The sequence below is a fragment of the Eriocheir sinensis genome, chromosome 63, assembly GCF_024679095.1.
Source record: "Eriocheir sinensis breed Jianghai 21 chromosome 63, ASM2467909v1, whole genome shotgun sequence".
Classification (NCBI taxonomy): domain Eukaryota; kingdom Metazoa; phylum Arthropoda; class Malacostraca; order Decapoda; family Varunidae; genus Eriocheir; species Eriocheir sinensis.
This window is the reverse complement of record NC_066571.1, coordinates 4,663,283-4,684,676: the sequence shown is the minus strand read 5'-3', so window position 1 is coordinate 4,684,676 and position 21,394 is coordinate 4,663,283. Positions and strand designations below refer to the sequence as shown.

At 46.0% G+C, this 21,394-nt stretch overlaps 1 protein-coding gene across 16 annotated transcripts in view; it reads right to left on the bottom strand.

Annotated features, from left to right (window-relative positions):
• LOC126986889 (glycogen debranching enzyme-like) overlaps positions 1-21,394 on the bottom strand; it is a 60,459-nt gene that overhangs the window by 29,981 nt on the left and 9,084 nt on the right. For 8 of the 16 annotated variants that reach the window (XM_050843364.1, XM_050843365.1, XM_050843366.1 and 5 more), the window contains exon 1: positions 6,977-7,137. The exons of 1 other annotated variant lie outside the window; for it this stretch is intronic. In XM_050843364.1, the coding sequence (XP_050699321.1) occupies positions 6,977-7,035 (59 nt within the window). In that variant the 5' untranslated portion in view covers positions 7,036-7,137. Of the gene's footprint in view, positions 1-5,683; positions 5,698-6,976; positions 7,143-7,327; positions 7,464-21,394 lie in introns of those variants that run through there. 7 more of the 16 variants (XM_050843376.1, XM_050843377.1, XM_050843378.1 and 4 more) reach the window with 5 other exon arrangements.

Below are 21,394 nucleotides of genomic sequence, written 5' to 3'. Positions count from 1 at the left end.
CTGTAGAATCGGTGGCGTAAGGGAATGGCCGAGGAAGGGAGAGCTTGTAACATTGCCGGATTTGATCTCAAGGGAACGGCCGAGGAAGGGAGAGCTTGTAATATTGCCGGATCTGATCTCAAGGGAACGGCCGAGGAAGGGAGAGCTTGTAACATTAATGGAGCTGATCTCAAGGGAATGGACGAGGAAGGGAGAGCTTGTAACATTAATGGAGCTGATCTCAAGGGAACGGCCGAGGAAGGGAGAGCTTGTAACATTAATGGAGCTGATCTCAAGGGAACGGCCGAGGAAGGGAGAGCTTGTAACATTAATGGAGCTGATCTCAAGGGAACGGCCGAGGAAGGGAGAGCTTGTAACATTAATGGAGCTGATCTCAAGGGAATGGCCGAGGAAGGGAGAGCTTGTAATATTGCCGGATTTGATCTCAAGGGAACGGACGAGGAAGGGAGAGCTTGTAATATTGCCGGATTTGATCTCAAGGGAACGGACGAGGAAGGGAGAGCTTGTAATATTGCCGGATTTGATCTCAAGGGAATGGACGAGGAAGGGAGAGCTTGTAATATTGCCGGATTTGATCTCAAGGGAATGGACGAGGAAGGGAGAGCTTGTAATATTGCCGGATTTGATCTCAAGGGAACGGACGAGGAAGTGATAGCTTGTAATATTGCCGGATTTGATCTCAAGGAACGGACGAGGAAGGAGAGATTGTAATATTGCTGGATCTGATCTCAAGGGAATGGCCGAGGAAGGGAGAGCTTGTAATATTGCCGGATTTGATCTCAAGGGAATGGACGAGGAAGGGAGAGCTTGTAATATTGCCGGATTTGATCTCAAGGGAATGGACGAGGAAGGGAGAGCTTGTAATATTGCCGGATTTGATCTCAAGGGAACGGACGAGGAAGGGAGAGCTTGTAATATTGCCGGATCTGATCTCAAGGGAGCGGACGAGGAAGGGAGAGCTTGTAATATTGCCGGATCTGATCTCAAGGGAATGGACGAGGAAGGGAGAGCTTGTAACATTGCCGGATCTGATCTCAAGGGAATGGCCGAGGAAGGGTGAGCTTGTAATATTGCCGGATTTGATCTCAAGGGAATGGCCGAGGAAGGGTGAGCTTGTAATATTGCTGGATCTGATCTCAAGGGAATGGCCGAGGAAGGGTGAGCTTGTAACATTGTTGAAGCTGATCTCACAGGAATGGCCGAGGAAAGGAGAGTTTGTGATATCGTTGGAGCAAGGGATTGGCCGAGGAAAGGAGAGTTTGTGATATAAAAACAAGGGAATAGTTTAGAAAGGGAGAGCTTGTAATATCTTTGAAGGGAGATCTTATAATATTACTGAAGCAAGGAAATGACCGGGGAGGAAGGGAGAGGTTATAACAAGGGCGTTCGTTCTTTTCACTCCTGATATGCGTACTAATAAGACCCAAGCAGTGCGTACAAACTGGCGAACATACCTTACGTGTCACCTGCCTTCTCTCACGCTGACCTTGCTGATTACGGTTACCTGTGCGGAGTGGCGGGGAGCTGACCTCGCCTGACCCGCCTCCCGAGTTGGAATGGGCCGAGGGAGGGTGAGGAGGAGCTTGCTGGGGGCGGCGTGACTGTCACCTTACACCGCACACCCTCACCCCCCTCGCCCCCCTCACCCCCCTCACCCCCTCCTCCCCTCCCTTGTTATACTTCTTCCGTCACGCTGGTCGTCTCGCCACCCGCCGCTATGCTTCCTTCCTTCTCACCCTCCCCTTCTCCTTCCCTCACCCTCCCCTCCCCTCCCCTCTCTTCCCCTTCCCTCACCCTCCTCCCCTCCCTTCCCCTCCCCTCCCCTCCGTTTCCCTCACCCTCTTCCCCTCTCTTCCCCTTCCCTCCCCTCCCCGCCCCTTCCTCCCTTGAAAAGAAGAGTGAAAATAAAATACATAAATGAATCAATGAAAAAAAAATATGAGTCAATAACTGTGTAGAAATAATAACTTAAATAATGAATGAGTAAAACAAAACAAAAAAACAGACGTAATGATCGAATAGAAATAGAAATAAATTAGTAATAAATTATTGAATACATGAGCGATTGAATATATGAAAAAAAAGTAAATAACTGACAAATAAATCAACAGATGGGAAGATACATACATAAACAAATTAGCAAATGAAGAAGTGGACAATTTAAAACACAAAATAAGAAATAAAAAATATATATAAGATAAATTCCTCTAGATTTTTTTTTTTTTTTGTCTCAGATACTTTTGAACCTCCACAACGACAAGAATAACACGAAACATGAAAAAAAAAAAACAATAAAGATAACCAACGTCCTGTACGCGATATTACAGCACGACGGGTGGAGGCAAGAACTTGGGTGGCATACAGGTGGAAGGGACACAGGTAGGTAGGTGGAAAAGTGGGCAGACAAATAGGTAAGAAGGTATGTATGTATGTATGTATGTGTGTGTGTAGGTAGGTAGGTAGGTAGGTAGGTAGACAGGTAGACAGGTAAGGTAAGAGGTAGATAGGTAGGCCACCTTTTTTGATTCTTTTTTTAGGGACAGCGAGTAGCGGGCTTTTTTTTATTATTGTTTCCTTTTTTGTGTGCCCTTGAGCTGTCTCCTTTGTTGTAAAAAAAAATAGACAGGTAGGTAGGTAGGCAGGTAGGGTGTGAGGGCAGAAGGGTGGCACCAGGACTTAAAGAAACACTGCACGTCAAATATATGGAGGTGAGGCAGGGGAGGAGATTACAGGGGCCGCTGCCATAAAAAGGGAAAGGGGAGAACGCAGCACCATAACACGGCACCATAACACACCTTTCTTACCCACCCACACTCACTGTACCTCCCTTTCCCCTCCTCCCTTTCAGCGCACTCGATCCCATTCTTCCCCATCAAAACGAACTGTACCTTTATCCTAGTTTATTAATTCCCCATTTTCCCAACAATTCACTGTACCTCCCTTCCCCCTCCTCCCTTTCAGCCCACTCGATCCCATTCTTCCCCACCAAAACGAACTGTACCTTTCTCCTAGTGTTTTCATTCCCCATTTTCCCCAACAACTCACTTTACCTCCTCCCTCCTCCCAGTGTATTCATTCCCCATCTTCCCCACTAAGACTTGAATGTTCCTCCTCCCTCCTCCCCTTCCTCCTAGTGTATCCATTCCCCATTTTCCCCAACAACACTCACTTTACCTCCTCCCTCCTCCCAGTGCATTCATTCCCCATATTCCCCACAAATACTTGACTGTTCCTTCTCCCTCCTTCCCTTCCTCCTAGTCCATCCATTCCCCATCTTCCCCACCAAGACTGCCTGTACCTCCTCCTCCATCCCAGTGCATCCCTATCCCATCCCAAGGGTAAAACATCGCTCTTTATCCCATCCAAAGCGTATAATATCGCTCCTTATCAGATATTCAGACAGGCTAAGAAATTATAACCCCATTCATATTTTTACAAGGTTGCTCTTACTATACTTATATAACTCGGGTACTAAGCTCTCCTTTAGTGTATACTTTTGGGGGGTAAGACAGCTTGATATCTCTTAGGCTGGCTTAGACAATGCAAATCCGACACACTGGTAGCCTGGGTTTCTAGTTCTGCCTTCGCCCTTTCTTTATATGGCAAGGAAAATAAGCACAAACAGAATCCGAGGAAAGTTTAAAAGCAACCAGGAAGACGGAAGTGTAAACAATGTGATGGCGGGTGGCAGGTGTTGGGGGGTGGGGGGGTGGGTAGGGATGACGGGGGAAAGAGGGGCAGACTGAGGAGGTGATGGGTGGCAGGCTGACGGGTGACGGGGGGCGATGGGCGCATGGTGGAGTGAAGAGTTGACGGGGGGGCGTGGGGGCGAGGTGAGTGGCGGGTGTGGGTGACGGGGGGTGCATGGTGGGATGAAGAGTTGACAGGGGGAAAAAGGGGAGTAACGGGTGACGGGGGCGGGGTGAGTGACGGGTGTGGGTGAGGGGGGGGCGTGGGGTGACGGGGGAAGGGGAGTGACGGGTGACGTGACAGAGTGGCGGGTTGGTGGGTGCAGACAGGCGGGTTGGCGGGACGGGCGCGGGTCGGGTTACAGGCTTCCAGCGCAACGTGTCCTGTTCCGCATCGCTTCGCTCGGCTGCCGCGCCTTATGCAACGCCGCGCAGGTGACCCAGTGCGAGGAAGGCGCCCCAAGCAACGAGGGGAGGGGGGGAGGGAGGGGGAGGGGGGTGCTTGTTGCCAGGCGTGCCATGAGTAGGGAGGAAAGAATGGGGTGCCAACCAGTGCCAAGGCGGGACGAAAAATGGAATATTCGAGTATCAAAGGATCAAAGTGAACCACCAAAGACACAAAAAAGGTGGTCTTAACTCCCCCCCCCCCCGACAGCCACCACGACAACCACGCAATGAGTCCGTGTTCACACCATAAGAGTCACGTCGAGTCAGCCTCATGAGTCCTGGTGAGAATGATTTGTTAAAGAGTCTCCCACGACGGCCCCGCGATGAGTCAGGACGCGTTCACATCTTAGTAGAGTCACGTCGAGTCGGTCATGTCTTATTTTTTTTTTTTTTACAACAAAGGAGACAACTCAAGGGCACACACAAAAGGAAACAAAAAAAAAAAAAAAAGCCCGCTACTCGCTGCTCCTAAAAAAAGAATCAAAAGAGGTGAAAACGGTTTGTGAAAGAGTCTCCCACGACGGCTCCGGGGTGAGTCAGGACGCGTTCACACCATGAGTCACGTATTCGTATGCCAGTAATATTAAGGCACATAAAATAATACCTAATAACCCTTGAAGCACACACAAAATATAGTCACTGAGGCACAGAAAATAGCGTTCTGAGAGCAATGATAGTATAAAAATAAGCTATGTACTTGGAGCGATGAGACAGAGAAAGCGACATATAAGATGAGCGTTACAGCATTTACACATGAGCAGTTTTAAGGGCACATTCACACCATGAGTCACGTCGAGTCAGTCACATGATAACGGTTTGCGGAAGAAAGCAAGATAACATCCTCTTTAATGGCGAGTCACAGTCAGGACTCACCCCGACTCCCGGTACCAGCCTATCCTCAACGTTTCATCTCCCCGTGGTTCACTGATTGATAAGAACCTGAGGGAGAGTCTGCTATCAGGGTTGGACCACGTGACAGGGGTAGCTACTATCCGGGGTGGGTCTAATCTAGCCTTAACGTCTTGTGTCCGTCTAAATATAGTTATAGTGGTTCACTGACTGATAGACGCGATGGGACACTGTTATAAGAGCTGGACCACGTGACAAGTGTAGGTATTCTGTTCGGTGTGGTATCAGGGTTGGACCACGTGACAAGAGTTGGTACTGTCCAGGGCGAGGCAAATGTATCTTTAACGTTATATCTCCTCCTCTTGGTTCACTGACTGATAGCAAGCTGATAGACGCAATGGGATAGCCTGTTATAAGAGCTGGACCACGTGACAAGTGTGGGTTAACTGTCCGGTGTGTTATCAGGGGTGAACCACGTGGCGAGTGTACTGCCCTGGGCGAGTCTTTACAGAGGCGATCAATGTTCATACTCGTGAAGAATCTCGTGTCTCTCGTGCAGCTTCAGTTTGGTCGATGCGCTGATAGACTTTTCGCCGCCGAGACACGTGGACATCGCCGTCGCTGAGTGAGATGATCCAAGATTTGGCACGAGGCTGAAGCGTGATGAGACGTCTGACTAAGAGACACTGGCGACCTACCGACAAGGACGCGGCCGGCCACTTCACTCACTCACTTCATGGCGGTGGGGATCAGGTGGAGGCAAGGAGGAGTGGGTGGAGGCGGGGGGGGGGGGGGGGGGGGTGGGGGTGACGAGAACAACAAGAAGGAAGGAAGTCACCAAACCTAATCTAACCTCATGACGGTGGAGGAGGCAGAGAACGGAGGGTGAAACGAGAACCACAAAAAGGTAGTAACCAAACCTAATCTAACCTTGTGACATCGATGCTGCCGGTTACTTGATGGCGAGGTGAAGGGAAGGGAAGGGAGACGGTGACAGGAGATGTGAGGAGGGACACAAAACAATACAATGGAACTATACGGAGGGTGAGAGACGGACGAGAGAGGATGTGTGGAAAGAAGCAGTGAACGGGAGATAAAGTGTAAGGTAATCTAGATCGCTAGGTTGGTAGAGGGAGGGGAACGGCAGCACGATGGAGACCACAAACAAGGAATATACTGGACGCTCACAAGTTGTCAAGTACTCTTATGAAAGGGTAAAAGGAGAGACAGGGGATATTGGCAAAACAGAGCGGCGAAGATAAGATATTGATTGATAGGGAATTGACAACGGGGGAGCGACTCTGAGTGTCTTATGAATGGCGGAGACCCACGATCAGCTGACACGGGCGGGCGAAACGCAAGGCCGCTAAGGGGACAGTGACCTGCGTCCTGCCGGTGATACACACACACACACATTTGTTCCCTTCTCCCCTCAACCTGTGACCAGAGTTCTACACACACACACACACACACACACACACACACACACACACACACACACACATAGATCGACGATAAAGAGCACTTGCTCATGTCGGGTGGGTACCTGCTTTTTTTTTTTTTTTACATCTTCGCCTATGGCGCCTGTAGGCCTGTTTTTTTGGAGGGGTCTGATGGTATGGTCCAGCCCGTTGTGGCGCAGGCAAGTGTTTATAGTGGCGCCATCTTGCATTGCTGGCGATTACGAGTCCAACATGTGATCAACCCGTGGTGAATTACACACCTGCCCACAGCCCCGACGCAGCCCCGCCCAGCACGAGTCCCACGTTACGCGGCGCCGTGGACGCAGCCAAATGGGCCGTCTATCGGCGCGGCCTACCTGTGACGCACCGCTGACCGCCACTCGGAACTTACCTGGGCTCCGGAACACACTCCCACACCTGTCCTCACGGTCACACGGGCCGGTCCCGAGCGCCCAGTGGCTTAGTAATACATGCATTGCCCGGCGTGGGTGTCCGCGGGCGCGGGCGTGTGTGTGGGCGTGTACTTACGCACTGCCATGGGGCGAGCACCAACACCCGCCCCTCGGCACCCTCTTCGCTGCCTTCATCGCCTCGCCACTCTGCTGCCCTCAACGCACTGCCCCGCCCTGCCTGTCCTGCCCTGTCAGCCCCGCCCTGTCAGGCAGCCCCACGCCGGGTCACCTTGGTAATGAGTATGGGGCCAGGCAAGACACCCTCACCTGGCATTCAAGGCTTCCCCCTCCTCGGCATGCCCACCACATAACCCCCAATCCCACCAACACCCCACCACCTCCCAACACCATCACCACCCGCCCTTCCGTCACCAGGCTCACACCCTACGACACCAGCACCGTTGCAGACGCCCGAGATACCACACACTTTTCCGCGTTCACAAGCACTAGACGATGAAAATAGGGGCAGGTGGTCCACTGGCACTGCTGAGGCACTGGTGACACTGGCGGCCGGGTCCCGGGCAGGTTGGGGAACACTCCGTGCCACAACTATGCACCACAACGCGATCTTTTCCCGTTATCCACCGTAAATTTGATCAGCATTTATTATCATGTCACCTCGCAGCATCAGTCCGCGGGATGACACCTGGTAACGCGCCTGCTTCAGCGAGGGGATGACGGGAGGGGCGTGGTTATTGGTGCCTGGCGATCACTGGCAACTGACCGACCTCTGTGAAGGGCGCCAGTGTCACCCTTGCCGCCCGCCACAGAAAACCGCTGTACGGGTGTCCATATTCACGGCCCTCCACGTGCCTACGGGATGAGAATTCACGTAACTACGGACCCAAGACGTTCCTCAGCCCCGTAGAGGCCGACCGAGCAACACTGAGGAGCGGTGACACGCAACACAAGACAGCCAACCATCTCGCGCCCGGCAACATGACACAAACCGCTGACATTTGTATTTATAACCACTCATAAACATCGAAATAAGTAAATATATAAACAAGCCGAGCATGACTTCATAGCTTATCTTCGCCCGAGGAGCACAAACAACACAGCACAACACTCACGCCGCGCCCGACAACGCGTACACACAAATAACTGAGTACATAAAACGGCTTATAATTTGAGCTTTTAAATGTCCCTCTCATAAATAGATAAGACGAGGCTGATTTCTTAGTTATCTCCGCCCCAAGTAACACAAGACAACTCACGCCGCGCCTGACAACACAACATCATCCATATTTAAAATCCCCAATTTAAACTAGGAAGTATCCCTCTCATAAAAATATATAAGATGAGGTTGATTTCTCATACTTATCTTCCTTATCGCAACACCACGCAACACAACTCCACAACACTCACGCCGCGCCCCGCAACTAAGAAACAAAACTCCATCATCTTTGTTCATGACCTTCAATTTGAGCTCCGTAACGTCCCTCACCGATGAATATACAACACGAGACTGATTTCTAACTTATTCAGCTCATAAACAATACATAACAAAATTTAACATGAGCCAATGATGTGCCCGGTCCAAATAACATCTACCGCTCCCTGAACTCCCATAAATAACGTTCCCAAAGATACAAAAGACAAGGCTGGGGGCATATTCTCAAGGCGCCCCAAGACACATATTTGGCACAGTTCTCGTAGGAGTTTTGGGCTTTTCCAGGGGTACTTTTATGACCCTGGTGGTACTTTGATCCTTCTTCTGTACCATGCATCTAAAAGAATACCCCTTAGAACGCAATCAATCTCCCTTTTGGCCTTTGAAAATAGTTTATGAGAGGCGAAAACGTCTGAGGATACCGACCCGGATTCCCACCTATTCCTCGTCCTTCGCGACTGAGCCCTAGAACCCCATGCAATACTAGAACTACAGTAACACATAACACAACACAGGCTAATTCCTACCTAAGATTTACCCTCCACCTTCCTGAGACACGATGAAAAGAACTAAACGTCCCTACAAGCCCATACAATACAAGAACCATAGCACATAACGTAGCACAACAAGCCAACTTCCCTCCTTCAAAACTTCCTCAACGCTCCCTGATAAACACCCATAGACACGCACACAGAAACACAATAAAACATCCTTACACATAACTGAACGACCCACAACACAGAAAACAGCACAACAACCTAACATCTCTCCATCTCAAAACTTCCTCAACGCTCCCTGAAAAACACCCAAACACACACACACACACACACACACACACACACACAAACACACACACACACACACACACACACACACACACACACACTAAAGCACAATTAAACGCCCTTATAAAAGCACACACAAAACTAAAGCAACCACAACGAACACGCCACAACAACCTTGACAACCCTAACATCCCTCCTTTCGAAACTAACTCAACACTCCCTGAAAAACACCGAAAGACGTACACACTAACACAAAAACACAAGTAAACGTCCCTAGAAACCACAAAGAAAACAAAACCAAGCACAACACAGGACACAGCACAACAAGCCACCATCCCCCCTTTCAAAACTTTCCTCAACACTCCCAGAAACACCCAAAGACGTAAACACAAATAAGCGTCCACAGAAACCATGAAGAAAACAAAACCAACCACAACACAGGACACAGCACAACAAGCCAACGTCCAACCCCCCTCAAAACTTTACTCAACACTCCCAGAAACACCCAAGAAACACAACTGAACATCCCAGAATAAAACAAGGTGAGTCAGAACCTAGAACCCAGAACCCAGAACCCAGAACCCAGCACAGCAACCTAACATCCCTTCCTCAAAACTTAAGTACTCAACACTCCCTGACACATCCTCGTAAAAAAACTAACAACAACAACGTCTCGGAAACCCACACCTAGGAGGACAAGATTACAGTTCCCCTTCGCTGCCGCCCCCCACCACCTCGACCCTCCCTTCTTCCCCCCATTCTCCTTCCCCCAACCATCTCGATCCTCCCTTCTCCCCCCCCCCCCCCTTCTCTCTCCCCTACACACACACTCAACACATCACGCCACTTCTTTCACACACACTATTCTGATCTAAGTCACCCTATGAATAGCCACCGTACTTGACACCCTTCTCACCGCTACTCAGCCTCTCTCTCACCCTCCCTCTGCCTCTCACCCTCACCTCACCTCTTTTAATCAGTTCCACAGCTCAGTATAATGGGTTTGGATTCTCCGTTTTGCTTTATACTTTGCGATACTATAGAGCTTCCCTGCATAGTTTCCTTCTCTTTCTTAGCTTCTGCATGAACACAAAATACTAAAGAAGGACATTTAACGCTTACAAGGAGTTTTCGCAATCTTAGGTCTTTGGTTTGCTAGTTTTAGAAGGACACACAACGCTTTTATAAGGAGTTTTCGCAATCTTTGGTCTTTGGTTTGCTAGCTTTAGAAGGACATCAAACGCTTTACAAGGAGTTTTCGCAATCTTTAGTCTTTGGTTTGCAAGATTCATAAGGACACTAAACGCTTTACAAGGAGTTTTCGCAATCTTTACTCTTTGGTTTGCAAGATTCATAAGGACACTAAACGCTTTACAAGGAGTTTTCGCAATCTTTCGTCTTTGCTTTGGTATATTTAAGTCCCCGTAGCAAGGTAACTCTGGCTTGCCGGCTAACAACATCGATCTCAGCTCCTAAACGTATACGGATTTCGTGGGAGGTAATGACGTGGGAAGAAGAGGATGAGAGTTAGATAAGAAAGAATAAAGGAAAGGCGAGTCGAAGAGAGGAGAGAGGACGAGAAACCGAGTATTAACTGCCAACTTTTTTTTTTTTTAGCTCGTAAATGTAAAAGCAGTAGGCAATGGCGAATAATGGCGATAGAAAAAGATGGAAGAAAGATAAGCGGAAGACAGAGGAAGAGGGAGGAAAGGAAGGAAGGAAGGAACGAAGGAAGGAAGGAAGGACAGCGATAGCGAGGAAGGGAACACAAATCACATACGAACAATAACATTAATTTTATCTTAACTTAAAACAGATTCTTAGTGGGCAATGGCGAGGGAAGGAGAGGAATAAGACCAGAAAAGACAAGGAGGAAGGGAAGGAAAGGGAGAGAAGAGACAGAGGGAGCAATAGGAGGAGAGAGAGATGGAGGGAGGGAAGAAATATTGGGTGAATAGAAGGATGGAGAGAGAGAGAGAGAGAGAGAGAGAGAGAGAGAGAGAGAGAGAGGGAGGAGATGAGAGAAAAGGGGAGGAATGCGTGACAGAACAAGAGGAAATCAATAAAACACACACACACACACACACACACACACACACACACACACACACACACACACACACACACACCAGTTCCCTTGATAAACCCTGATTAAGACATTTCCTGAACTAACAAACAACGTAATTCTGCCTCGTTCTCTCTCTTAACTCCCTTTCCTACACGCCTAAACCTAACTATCACGTGACCAATGACTTTATTTTTTTCTTTATTCATCGATAACGTGACTCTACCTTTACCGTGAGAGTTGACAGTTGATTCCACTTGGTTATGAGTTATTTGACGACGTAATTCAATCTCTTTTATGTTTCTTAATTCCTTTTTTGCATGTTCCTTCCGAAATTGACCTCTCTTTCGGCCACCTCTGGATTCTTTTTAGGAGCAGCGAGTAGCGGGCTTTTTTTACTATTGTTTCCTGTTTTGTGCCCTTGAGCTGTCTCCTTTGTTGTAAAAAAAAAATGTCAGTTAGAATAATCGCATCATTTTTCTTTATTAATCATGAGAACGCGACTCTACTGACAGTGACTTTTAAGTGATCGAGATTAACTTAAAGTCGTGCGAGTAATCCAATCTCTTTCCCATCCTTTAAATCTCAGTCTTAAATTCACACCAAAAATAGATTATCACAAGAACGACGGTGATTTTTATATATTTTCATTTAATCACTGAAAATACGACGCCTCTGCTTCACGTGCGAGTTACAATATTTGATTTAACTCGGTTTTGATGCCTCTCATGCACGACAAACATGAACTAACATAATAACGAGGGAGTTCTGTCACTCAATCATCATCACAGCACTCCTCTACTACTACTACTACTACTACTACTACTACTACTACTACTACTACTACTAGCCCGAGGATCGTATATAACTTAAAAGCTTTTCCGTAAGAGTTGCAGCTGCTTGGCGTGTGATCAACGGCCGCCACAGCCACCTCAAGGCCGCGCTGAGGTCACCCATCGACCGTCGCGGCCCACAAAGGTTAAACGAGAGGAGCTTCAGGCCTTGACAATGCTATATAGGAAGGCCGAGTGTGATAAGTCTCTGAGAATGGGGTAAAGGGATTGATGTACATATTATAGAGCGTTTTATTGGTGTCGAAGGGATAGTTAGTGCTTATATAAGGGAGTTCAATGTATCTACTCTTAATTTATGAAGGATTTGGTGTATGAAGGCACTATACAAGGAAATAAAAGCACTTGCACCGTGTTTTCTTGACGTGTGGAGTGTGTTTGGGGCTTGCTGTAGATTTAAATGCATCTACTTGGCTCATAATGAAGGATTAGGTCACTTTTTTTAAGTATACAGACACTACGAAAGGAATAAACACACCTACATCGTGTTTTCTTGACGTGGGAGGTTTTTTTTTAAGATTTATCTCCTAGTATCACTAGAGGAAACGGGACCTTGTTAAGAAGGGAAAAGATTCCTCCCTCCCTGCACGAGGGAGCACGGGCCTTTGCCAAAGCAGCAGGGTGCCGACAGACCGACTCTATCGGCGACCGAAATCTAGCCGACCAAGTCGGTCTGTCGACGAGGACTGGCGTGTCTCTGGGGTGTGAATGTGTTTGGGGTTAGTTACGAATGTGCTGAAGACTCACTCACGAAATCCTACGACGTTACAAGCATGCGCATCGAAGATCATTTTGGGTGCTAACATCATTATTATAGTGCTGACAGACCCTTGACAGACTCTAGTTCCCCTCGCACTCCACATTTGACTAACATCATTATTGTATTGTTGACAGCCTCGTATTCCACATTATCATATTGTTGACAGCCTCGTATTCCACATTTGACTAATATCATTATTGTATTCCACATTATCGTATTGTTGACAGCCTCGTACGTATTCCACATTCAACTAACATCATCATATCGCTGACGCCCCCTTGACACACTCTAGTCTCCCTCGTATTCCACATTTTCTCTGAGGCAGGAATAGAAAACGTCTACTTTGCAACGAGGACAAAACTCTTCCTTCCATTGCAATCTTGTGGCGAGGGGAGGCGGGAGAAAATGTTATGTCTTAAGATCTCAATAGAATGATAAACGTCGAAGTAATACACAGACACGGATATGAAGAGAAACATTTACCATTTTCTCAGCTACAAGGATAAGATAGAAAACGTCTGTGAACTTGGCGATGAAGGTGAAACTCTCCCTTTTATTGCAGTCTTGTGGTTGCGGGGAAATTTGTTTAAAACGCAATATACTAGAATAAAAGACATAAGCAGAGAAGAAGAGAAAGAGAAGGAGGAAAAGAAGGAATGTTGAGAAAAGTGGTGAAAGAAGATGAAAGGAATGCAGACAAGGGTGGGGTTTTTTTTTTTCAGTCTCAATTTTAAGGTAAACGTTAGAAAATAAAGGAAATGTTAAGAATATTTGCGTCTCAATTACTCAGGGCTTCATAGTGAGCCATTTGCTTTCCTATATATCAAAAGTGAAGTAGGTTAAAGGCAGTAAATATGAACCTTTTATAAACCACAAAAACGACCTCGAGAGAAAATATATATACGAGGAAGAACAAAAAATTACAATGACCCAAATTTCCGGTCCATAAAATGTTTGGAGAGAGAGAGAGAGAGAGAGAGAGAGAGAGAGAGAGAGAGAGAGAGAGAGAGTTTACCAATAGGCTACACAAAACCAGTCATTCGTAACTAAGAAGGTCAAAACAATATATCGAAACATTTATTTTATCTTTTCCAACTTTCACCTAAAAACAAACTACCTTAGAAAAAAGCTTGTCTACGTTCCCTTAATTTTCCCTTCACCTTTTCTTCTCCTTCCTTCCCTTCCGCTTTCTTTCCCCTTCTTTAGCCTTCCTCTTTTCGCTCCTTCATCTCCTATCTTCCTCCACTCCCCTTCCCATCCCTTTCCCCTTCTTCTTCTCACTACTCTCCCTCTCTCATCTTCCTTCTCTCCTCCTTCCCATTCCTTCCCCCTTCTTCTTTTCAATCCTTTCCCTCTCTCATCTCCCTCGTCTCCCTTTCCCCTTCTTCTTTTCACTACTCTCCATCTCTCATCTTACTCCTCTCCTCTTTCCCATCCCGTCCCCTTTCCTCGTCCCTTCCCTTCACCTCCTCTCTCCTCCTCCTCCTCCTCCTCCTCCTCCTCCTCTTCCCAGCGCCTTTCCCTCCCTCTTGGAATGCTAATGTGAGGTTCTCTAGCCCGTCAGACCTTGAGGAAACACATCATAACGAGGGGAAGGAAACGCTGGCTGACCTCCGATGCTTTCCTTTAGTATAACCTTGCCTGAAGCCGTAAAGAGGAGGAGGAGGAGGATAGAAAATATGAAGAAAAAGAAGAGGAGAAGAAGAAAAAGGAAAAGAAAGAGAAGTAGGACGAGGAAGAGAAGAAGAAGAAAAGAACAACAACAACAACAACAACAACAACAACCCTATTAAATACAACAAAATGATACAAAAAAACAAGGAGGAAGAGAAAAAGGAAAAGGAGGAGGAGGAGGAAGAGGAGGAGAAGATAAGCTTGCAAACCGGTGATCGACACGCCTACCTCCACCTCCTCCTCCTCCTCCTCCTCCACCTCCACCTCCTCTTCCACCTCCTCCTCCTTCTCCTCCCCAGCGTCACACCCAAAACAGGACTCTCACACACAGATAAAAATAGTAATGAACAGACAGACAAAAAAGAAAATGCAGTATACTGATAAAACGTGAATACATGAATAAATAAATATATGAATAAATAAGTAAACAAACATATTTATATATGTGAGCACGTAATATGACTCTCTCTCTCTCTCTCTCTCTGAGAGAGAGAGAGAGAGAGAGAGAGAGAGAGAGAGAGAGAGAGAGAGAGAGAGAGAGAGAGAGAGAGAGAGAGAGAGAGAGAGAGAGAGAGAGAGAGAGAGAGAGAGAGAGAGAGAGACAGAAAAAAAGTGATAAAGAAGAAGAAGAAGAACAACAACAACAACAACAACAACAACAACAACAACAACAACAACAACAACAACAACAACAACAACAACAACAACAACAACAACAACAACAACAACAAGAGCAGCTACACTTCCCACGAGAGACTCCCCACCTTTCAACTCTTCTCTTTTCCTCCGCAAATAAATTATCCTCTACCTCCATATCTCTCTCCCGCCACCCACGAGCCCGCCAAATTAAGGTCCTCGGGTGTAAGTGGCCCAGGTAGCCGTGACACCTGTTCCCCCGCCCCGCACACCTGAACGCGTGGGAATGTGTACTCTGCATCTCCCCTTACATCTTGCTCTTCCGCAGTTTTATTTTCTCTTTTTTTCCTCTTTTTTCTCTCTACTCCTGCGTCACAATTACCATTTTCATCCTTTTTCGCGTTTCTTCTACGTAAAATCTAATATACTTTCTCTGCGTCTTTCTTTAAGGTCGGTTATCTCTTCTTTCCTCCTCCTCCTGTTACATCTTCTTCTTTCAACTCTTTCTTTCTTTTCTCTATTTTCCTCTTTTTCTTACTCAACACTTACCATTTAGTATCCTTTCTCTACAACTTTCTTTAGGGTCGGTTATCTCTTTCCTCCTCATCCTCCTCTTCTCCTCCTCCTCTTCCACTTCTTTCTTCTTTTCTTCTTCTTCGTCTTACTTAATGCTTGCCATTCTCTTCCTTTCTACTTTAATCTTTTACAAATATAGTTTCTCTTCACTCTTTTTCGATTCATCTCCCTCCTCCTCCTCCTCCTCCTCCTCTTCAACTACTTTTTTTTTTTCTTTTCTTCTTCTTCGCCTTACTTAACGCTTGCCATTCTGTTCCTTTACACTTTAATCTTCGTCAAATATCGTTTCTCTTCACTCTTTTTCGATTCATCTCCCTCCTCCTCCTCCTCCTCCTCCTCCTCCTCTTCAACTACTTTCTTTTTTTTTTCTTTTCTTCTTCTTCGTCTTATTTAACGCTTGCCATTCTGTTCCTTTACACTTTAATCTTCGTCAAATATCGTTTCTCTTCACTCTTTTTCGATTCATCTCCCTCCTCCTCCTCCTCCTCCTCTTCAACTACTTTCTTTTTTTTCTTTTCTTCTTCTTCGTCTTATTTAACGCTTGCCATTCTGTTCCTTTACACTTTAATCTTTCACAAATATCGTTTCTCTTCACTCTCTTTCGATTCATCTCCTCCTCCTCCTACTCTTCCTCCTCCTTCTTCTCCTCCTCCTACTCCTTCTATTCCTCCTCCTTACCTCTTAGAAGCCTTTTGTCGGGCGGCGCAGTTGCAGTTCGGTACAATAAACACCATCTTTCTTTCCTCTGGGTGAAGTAATGTGAGGTCAGGTTAGGCCAGGTGAGGTCAGGTAATCTTCCACCAGGTGTTACACAGGATACACAGGTACTATATACACGTCTGTTACTCTATTTTCACACGACACTTTGGTTCGTTCTCCTCTCTGGGATACTGTTGACTCTTGGGCACTCACGTCAGTCTAATATAAATGGGTTCCGATCACACCTTTTTTCCCGCGCTAACACACACCGATCTTCACTTGTTTGTTTGTCCGTCAGGGTTGAGTGTTTGTCTGTTCACCCCCTTTTTTTTCTGAATAGGGGGAGTGAGAGAAATGAGTTAGACACTGATGAGGGGGAGATGATGAAGGGAGATAGAATAAGGAGCGGGAAAGAAGAAGAAGAAGAAGAAGAAGAAGAAATATTAAAAACAGAACAGCGAAAAGGAGAGGAAGAAGAAGGAGGAGGAAGGGGAGGAGGAGGAAGGGGAGAAGGGGGAAGCGGAAAAAGAAGAAACAGTAGAGATGATGATGATGATGATGATGATAATGATGATGATGACCCCCCCAAAAAAAAGATGAATGTAAGAGGCAATATCAGCAGAGATGATAAATAAAAATAAAAATAAAAGTGTAAAATAGGAATCAGCTTCAACAGTAGAAGAAGGAAGATGAGGAAGAAGAGAAAATGGAGGAGGAAGAGAAGAATAAGAAAGAGGAGAAATAGGGCATTCAAGGAAGGCAAGAATGATGGAAGAAAGGAAGGAAGAAAAGGACAGAAAAAAAAGAAAAGGAAGATTAGAACACTAGGGAAGGAAGGGAAGAGGGCAGGATGGAGGGGAGGAAGGAAAGAGGGAAAGAATGAATGAGTGAATGACGGAAGGAGGGATAGGAGGAAGGAGGGAAGGCAGGAAGGAAGAATAGAAGGAAATAAGGAAAGAAAAAAATGAATGAATGAATGGAGTTATGAATGAAGGATTGAAGGAGGGATAGGAGGAAGGAGGGAAGGCAGGAGAGAAGAATAGAAGGAAAGAAAAAATGAATGAATAAATGTAGTAATGACTGAAAGAATGAAGGATAGGAGGAGGGAGGGAAGGGAGGAGGGAAGGAAGGAATGGAAGAAGAGAAAAAAGAAAAACCAGATGAAGGAAGGAAGGAAGAATAGAAGAAAGGATTGAAGGAAGGATGGAATGGAAGAATGGAAAAAGAGAAAAAAAACAGATGAAAGAAGGAAGGAAGAATAAAAGAAAGGATGGGAAGAAGGAGGGAAGGAAGGAAGGAAGGAATGAGAGAAGGGAAAAAAAGAATAATCAGATGTAGGAAGGAAGGATAGAAAGAAGGATAGGAGGAAGAATAGGAAGAAGGAAGGATCGTAGGATGCTCTCAGGACACACGCGCGAGGGAGTTGGACGGAGTTGGACGCGTGGCGGCGGCGGGACGTGTTGTGATGAGCCTCAGGAGTGGTGGCCCTCGCGAGGCTGGAGATGGGCCGTGGCCTTGCCCAGGGACACCACGACCATCACCACCACCATGACCACCATCACCAATACTATCACTACTAACACCACCATCACCACTAACACCATGACCATCACCACCAACACCACCACTAACACCATAACCACCAACCAACACCACATCACCACCCACACCATGACCCATCAACCACCACCATGGCCATCATCACTACTAACAGCACCAACATCACCACCACCACTACCATCAATACAAATAAGGGCACCATAAATATCACCATCACCCCGACCATCACCACCACCAACATTATCACCAACACTATCACCATTACAACCCTAGTCAACACCACCAACAACAGAAACAACACTCACAACCCACCACCATTTTTAAGTCGTCTTGGTCCTCCGCTACAAGTTTTTGTGACATATTTGTATTTTTCTAATGTATTTTGCATGAATTAGGAAGTATGTACTGGAAATATGAATTGCCTAAGAAATATTGTGTACAGATGATTACTTCTAAAACCTGTATAAAATAAAACTGTATATAAAATAGATTGAAGATAGAGAGAAACACACAGACAGGCACAGAGGGATATAGACAAAGCGAGAGAGTTAACATAATACACATACGAACACACACACACACATAAAAAAAAGTGAAGCAAACATGTTCACGACTCGAAAGTGACATGATTTTTTAAAGAAATTCCATCTTTAGGCGTCCCTGTCACTTGTGAAGGTGATTAATGGAGGAAGAGGAGGAGGAAGAGGAGGAAGTCAGGAAGGGCGTGAAGGAAGTGATATATGGGTAAGGGAGATGAAAGGAATAGGAAAAGGGAGGAAGAGGTTGGGGAAGTTGAGGAGATATGGAGAGGAAGAAGGAGACCAAGAAGGGAAAGTAGGGGAAGGATGAAGGGAAGGAAGGGGAGGAGAGGAAGGTTATTCTGTGGAAGGGAAAGTGGGAAGTGGTAGAGAATATAGAATGAGAGATTTTATGAATGGGAGTGAGAGAAGGAGGAAGAGGAAGATAGAGTGAGAGAGAAGAGATGGATGGGATGAGACGGAAAGGTGAGTCTCAAATTTAGATGGAAGAGGGATGGGGAGGATGAGACTGAATGGGATGATGTCTAAGTAGGGGAAGAAGGGAGGGTAGAAGAGGATGAAGTAGACGGTGATGTGAAATAAGGGAGAGTAAGGGAGGAATGCAAGAAGGGTGAATGAAGAACGAAAGAAATGAAGGAAGGAAAGGATGATGAAGAGATGAGTAGATGGGAGTGATAGGGAGAGAAGAGAGGGAGGAAGAAGAGGGAGAGTATAAAAAAAATGGAAGAAGGAAAGAAAGAATGAAAGATTAGATTAGCGAGATGACGAAAGGGGAAACAACAGAAAGAAGAAGGAAGGGTTAAAGAGGTGAATGAGAACTTGAGAAGCGATGGAAGTAAAAGAAGGGGAAGGGGAGGGGAAGAGGTGAGGGGGGAGGGGGAGGAAATGGGGAGGGGGGGAGGCGAGCAAGGATTTCTGTGGCCACAAATTTAAAGAGAAATTCTTGTCCCACTTCCGCTTCACCTCCGCTAAACAGAAGCTTTTAAGACGTAACATTCCTCCTCCTCCTCCTCCTCTTCCTCCTCCTCCTCTTCCTCCTCCTCCTCCTCCTCCTCGTCCCTTTCTCAGAAGTTGGTCAATGGAGAGAAAATTAAAGCTCCTGACGACTTTCTCCTTTTCCTCCTCTTTCCTCCTAATCTTCCTCCTCTTTTTCAATACTTTCTCGTCTCCTCCTCTTCCTCCTCCTCCTCCTCGTCTTCCTTCTTTTCCTTTTCCTCCTCTTTCCTCCTAATCTTCCTCCTCTTTTTCAACACTTTCTCGTCTCCTTCTCTTCCTCCTCCTCCTCGTCTTCCTTCTTTTCCTCCTCCTCCTTTTCCCTCTTCACAACACAATATGTAGCAACAAGCCGTAACTTTTTTTTCCTCCCCAAAACCTCATCATAGACTCTTCTCATCCCTATCTTTCCCCATTCATCCCCCTTCCCTTTCCTCTCCTTCATTCCCTTCCCCCATTCATCCCCCTTCCCTTCCCTTTCCTTCCTTCCCTTCCCCTATCTTTCCCCATTCATCCCCTTCCCTTCCCTCTCCTTCCCTTTCCTTCCCTCATCTTTCCCCATTCGTCCCCTTCCCTCCCCTGTTCTTCCTTCCATTTCCCATCTTTTCCCACGCCCCTCACATCTTGTCTCATCCCATCCCATCGTTCCCTCCTCCTCCCCGTCTTTCTCTCCCTTCCCTATCATCCCCTCAGCCTTCACACCTTTCCCCCATCCATCGCCTTCTCCCCAGACTCAAAAACATAAATAACAACAAATAAATACTTCTGTTGATGTTCCTGTCTCTTAATAGCGTCTTATAAACCAAGTATATAATTATTTCCACTAATACTAAGAATAATAATGATAATAATAAGTAATAGTTCTCTTTCATGTTAGTTTGATGTGTTTTTTACTTAACAGTTACAAAAGGAACGTGAAAGCTGTAAAAATATCACTATAAATCTTAAAAAAGACAGCTCCCTTCATTAGCTCCTTCCTGCATCACAATGAGCTCTCGAGTACAAAATAACTCTACCCTCAAAAGATAACATTTTCTCTCTACCTTCACCATAGAAAACGTGATTTGGCGCACACTAAACAAAACGTTGCTGGTTGTTTGGTGGCGAGGCAAGCGGGGAAACTCTACGGGTGGCGATACGGACATTTGATGGGTATTTTAAAGTCATCCAATTCGAGGTAAGGTCAGGCCATGATTGAATATGATAAAAAAAGGTCAGAATAAGATTATATACGATGGAGAATGCCAGGAGAGGAGAAAATACGATGAGGAAAAGATGCACAACAGTAGGAAGGAAAAATAGCACAAGACATCAGCCGTATCCTCAAACATATTTAACAAGGCTTAAGTAGGAGTTTGGGGCATTTCCAGAGGTAGTTTAGTGGCCCTGGTGGTACTCAGACTCTTCTTCTGTACCGGGAACCTAAGACAACACTTATGAGGACCCGATTGATCTCATTTTCGGCCTATGGAGAGAGTTGATGTGAGGAGTGGAAGCGTCAAAGGATACCGTGTTTTTGAGGTATTTAAGGATAGAAAATGACAGGGCAAGATTGTATATAAGAGAAAAGAATGGATAGGATAAAATGACAGGGCAAGATTGTATATAAGAGAAAAGAATGGATAGGATAAAATGACAGGGCAAGATTGTATATAAGAGAAAAGAATGGATAGGATAAAATGACAGGGCAAGATTGTATATGAGAGAAAAGGATTGATAGGATAAAACAGGTCACAATGGGATAGAATACATCTGGATAGGATTAGAAAAGACGTTACAATAATAGCAGAGGTTGGATAAGCTAAAAATGGATAGAACAGTATAGGAAAAGATTGCATTAGACAGATGAGGTTGAAAATAAGAGGATAACATATAACATGGTAAAATTGTATACTATAGGCCTAGATAAGGATTGACTATGACGAAATAGGATGCGCCGTAATAGGACAGATTAGGATGAGAG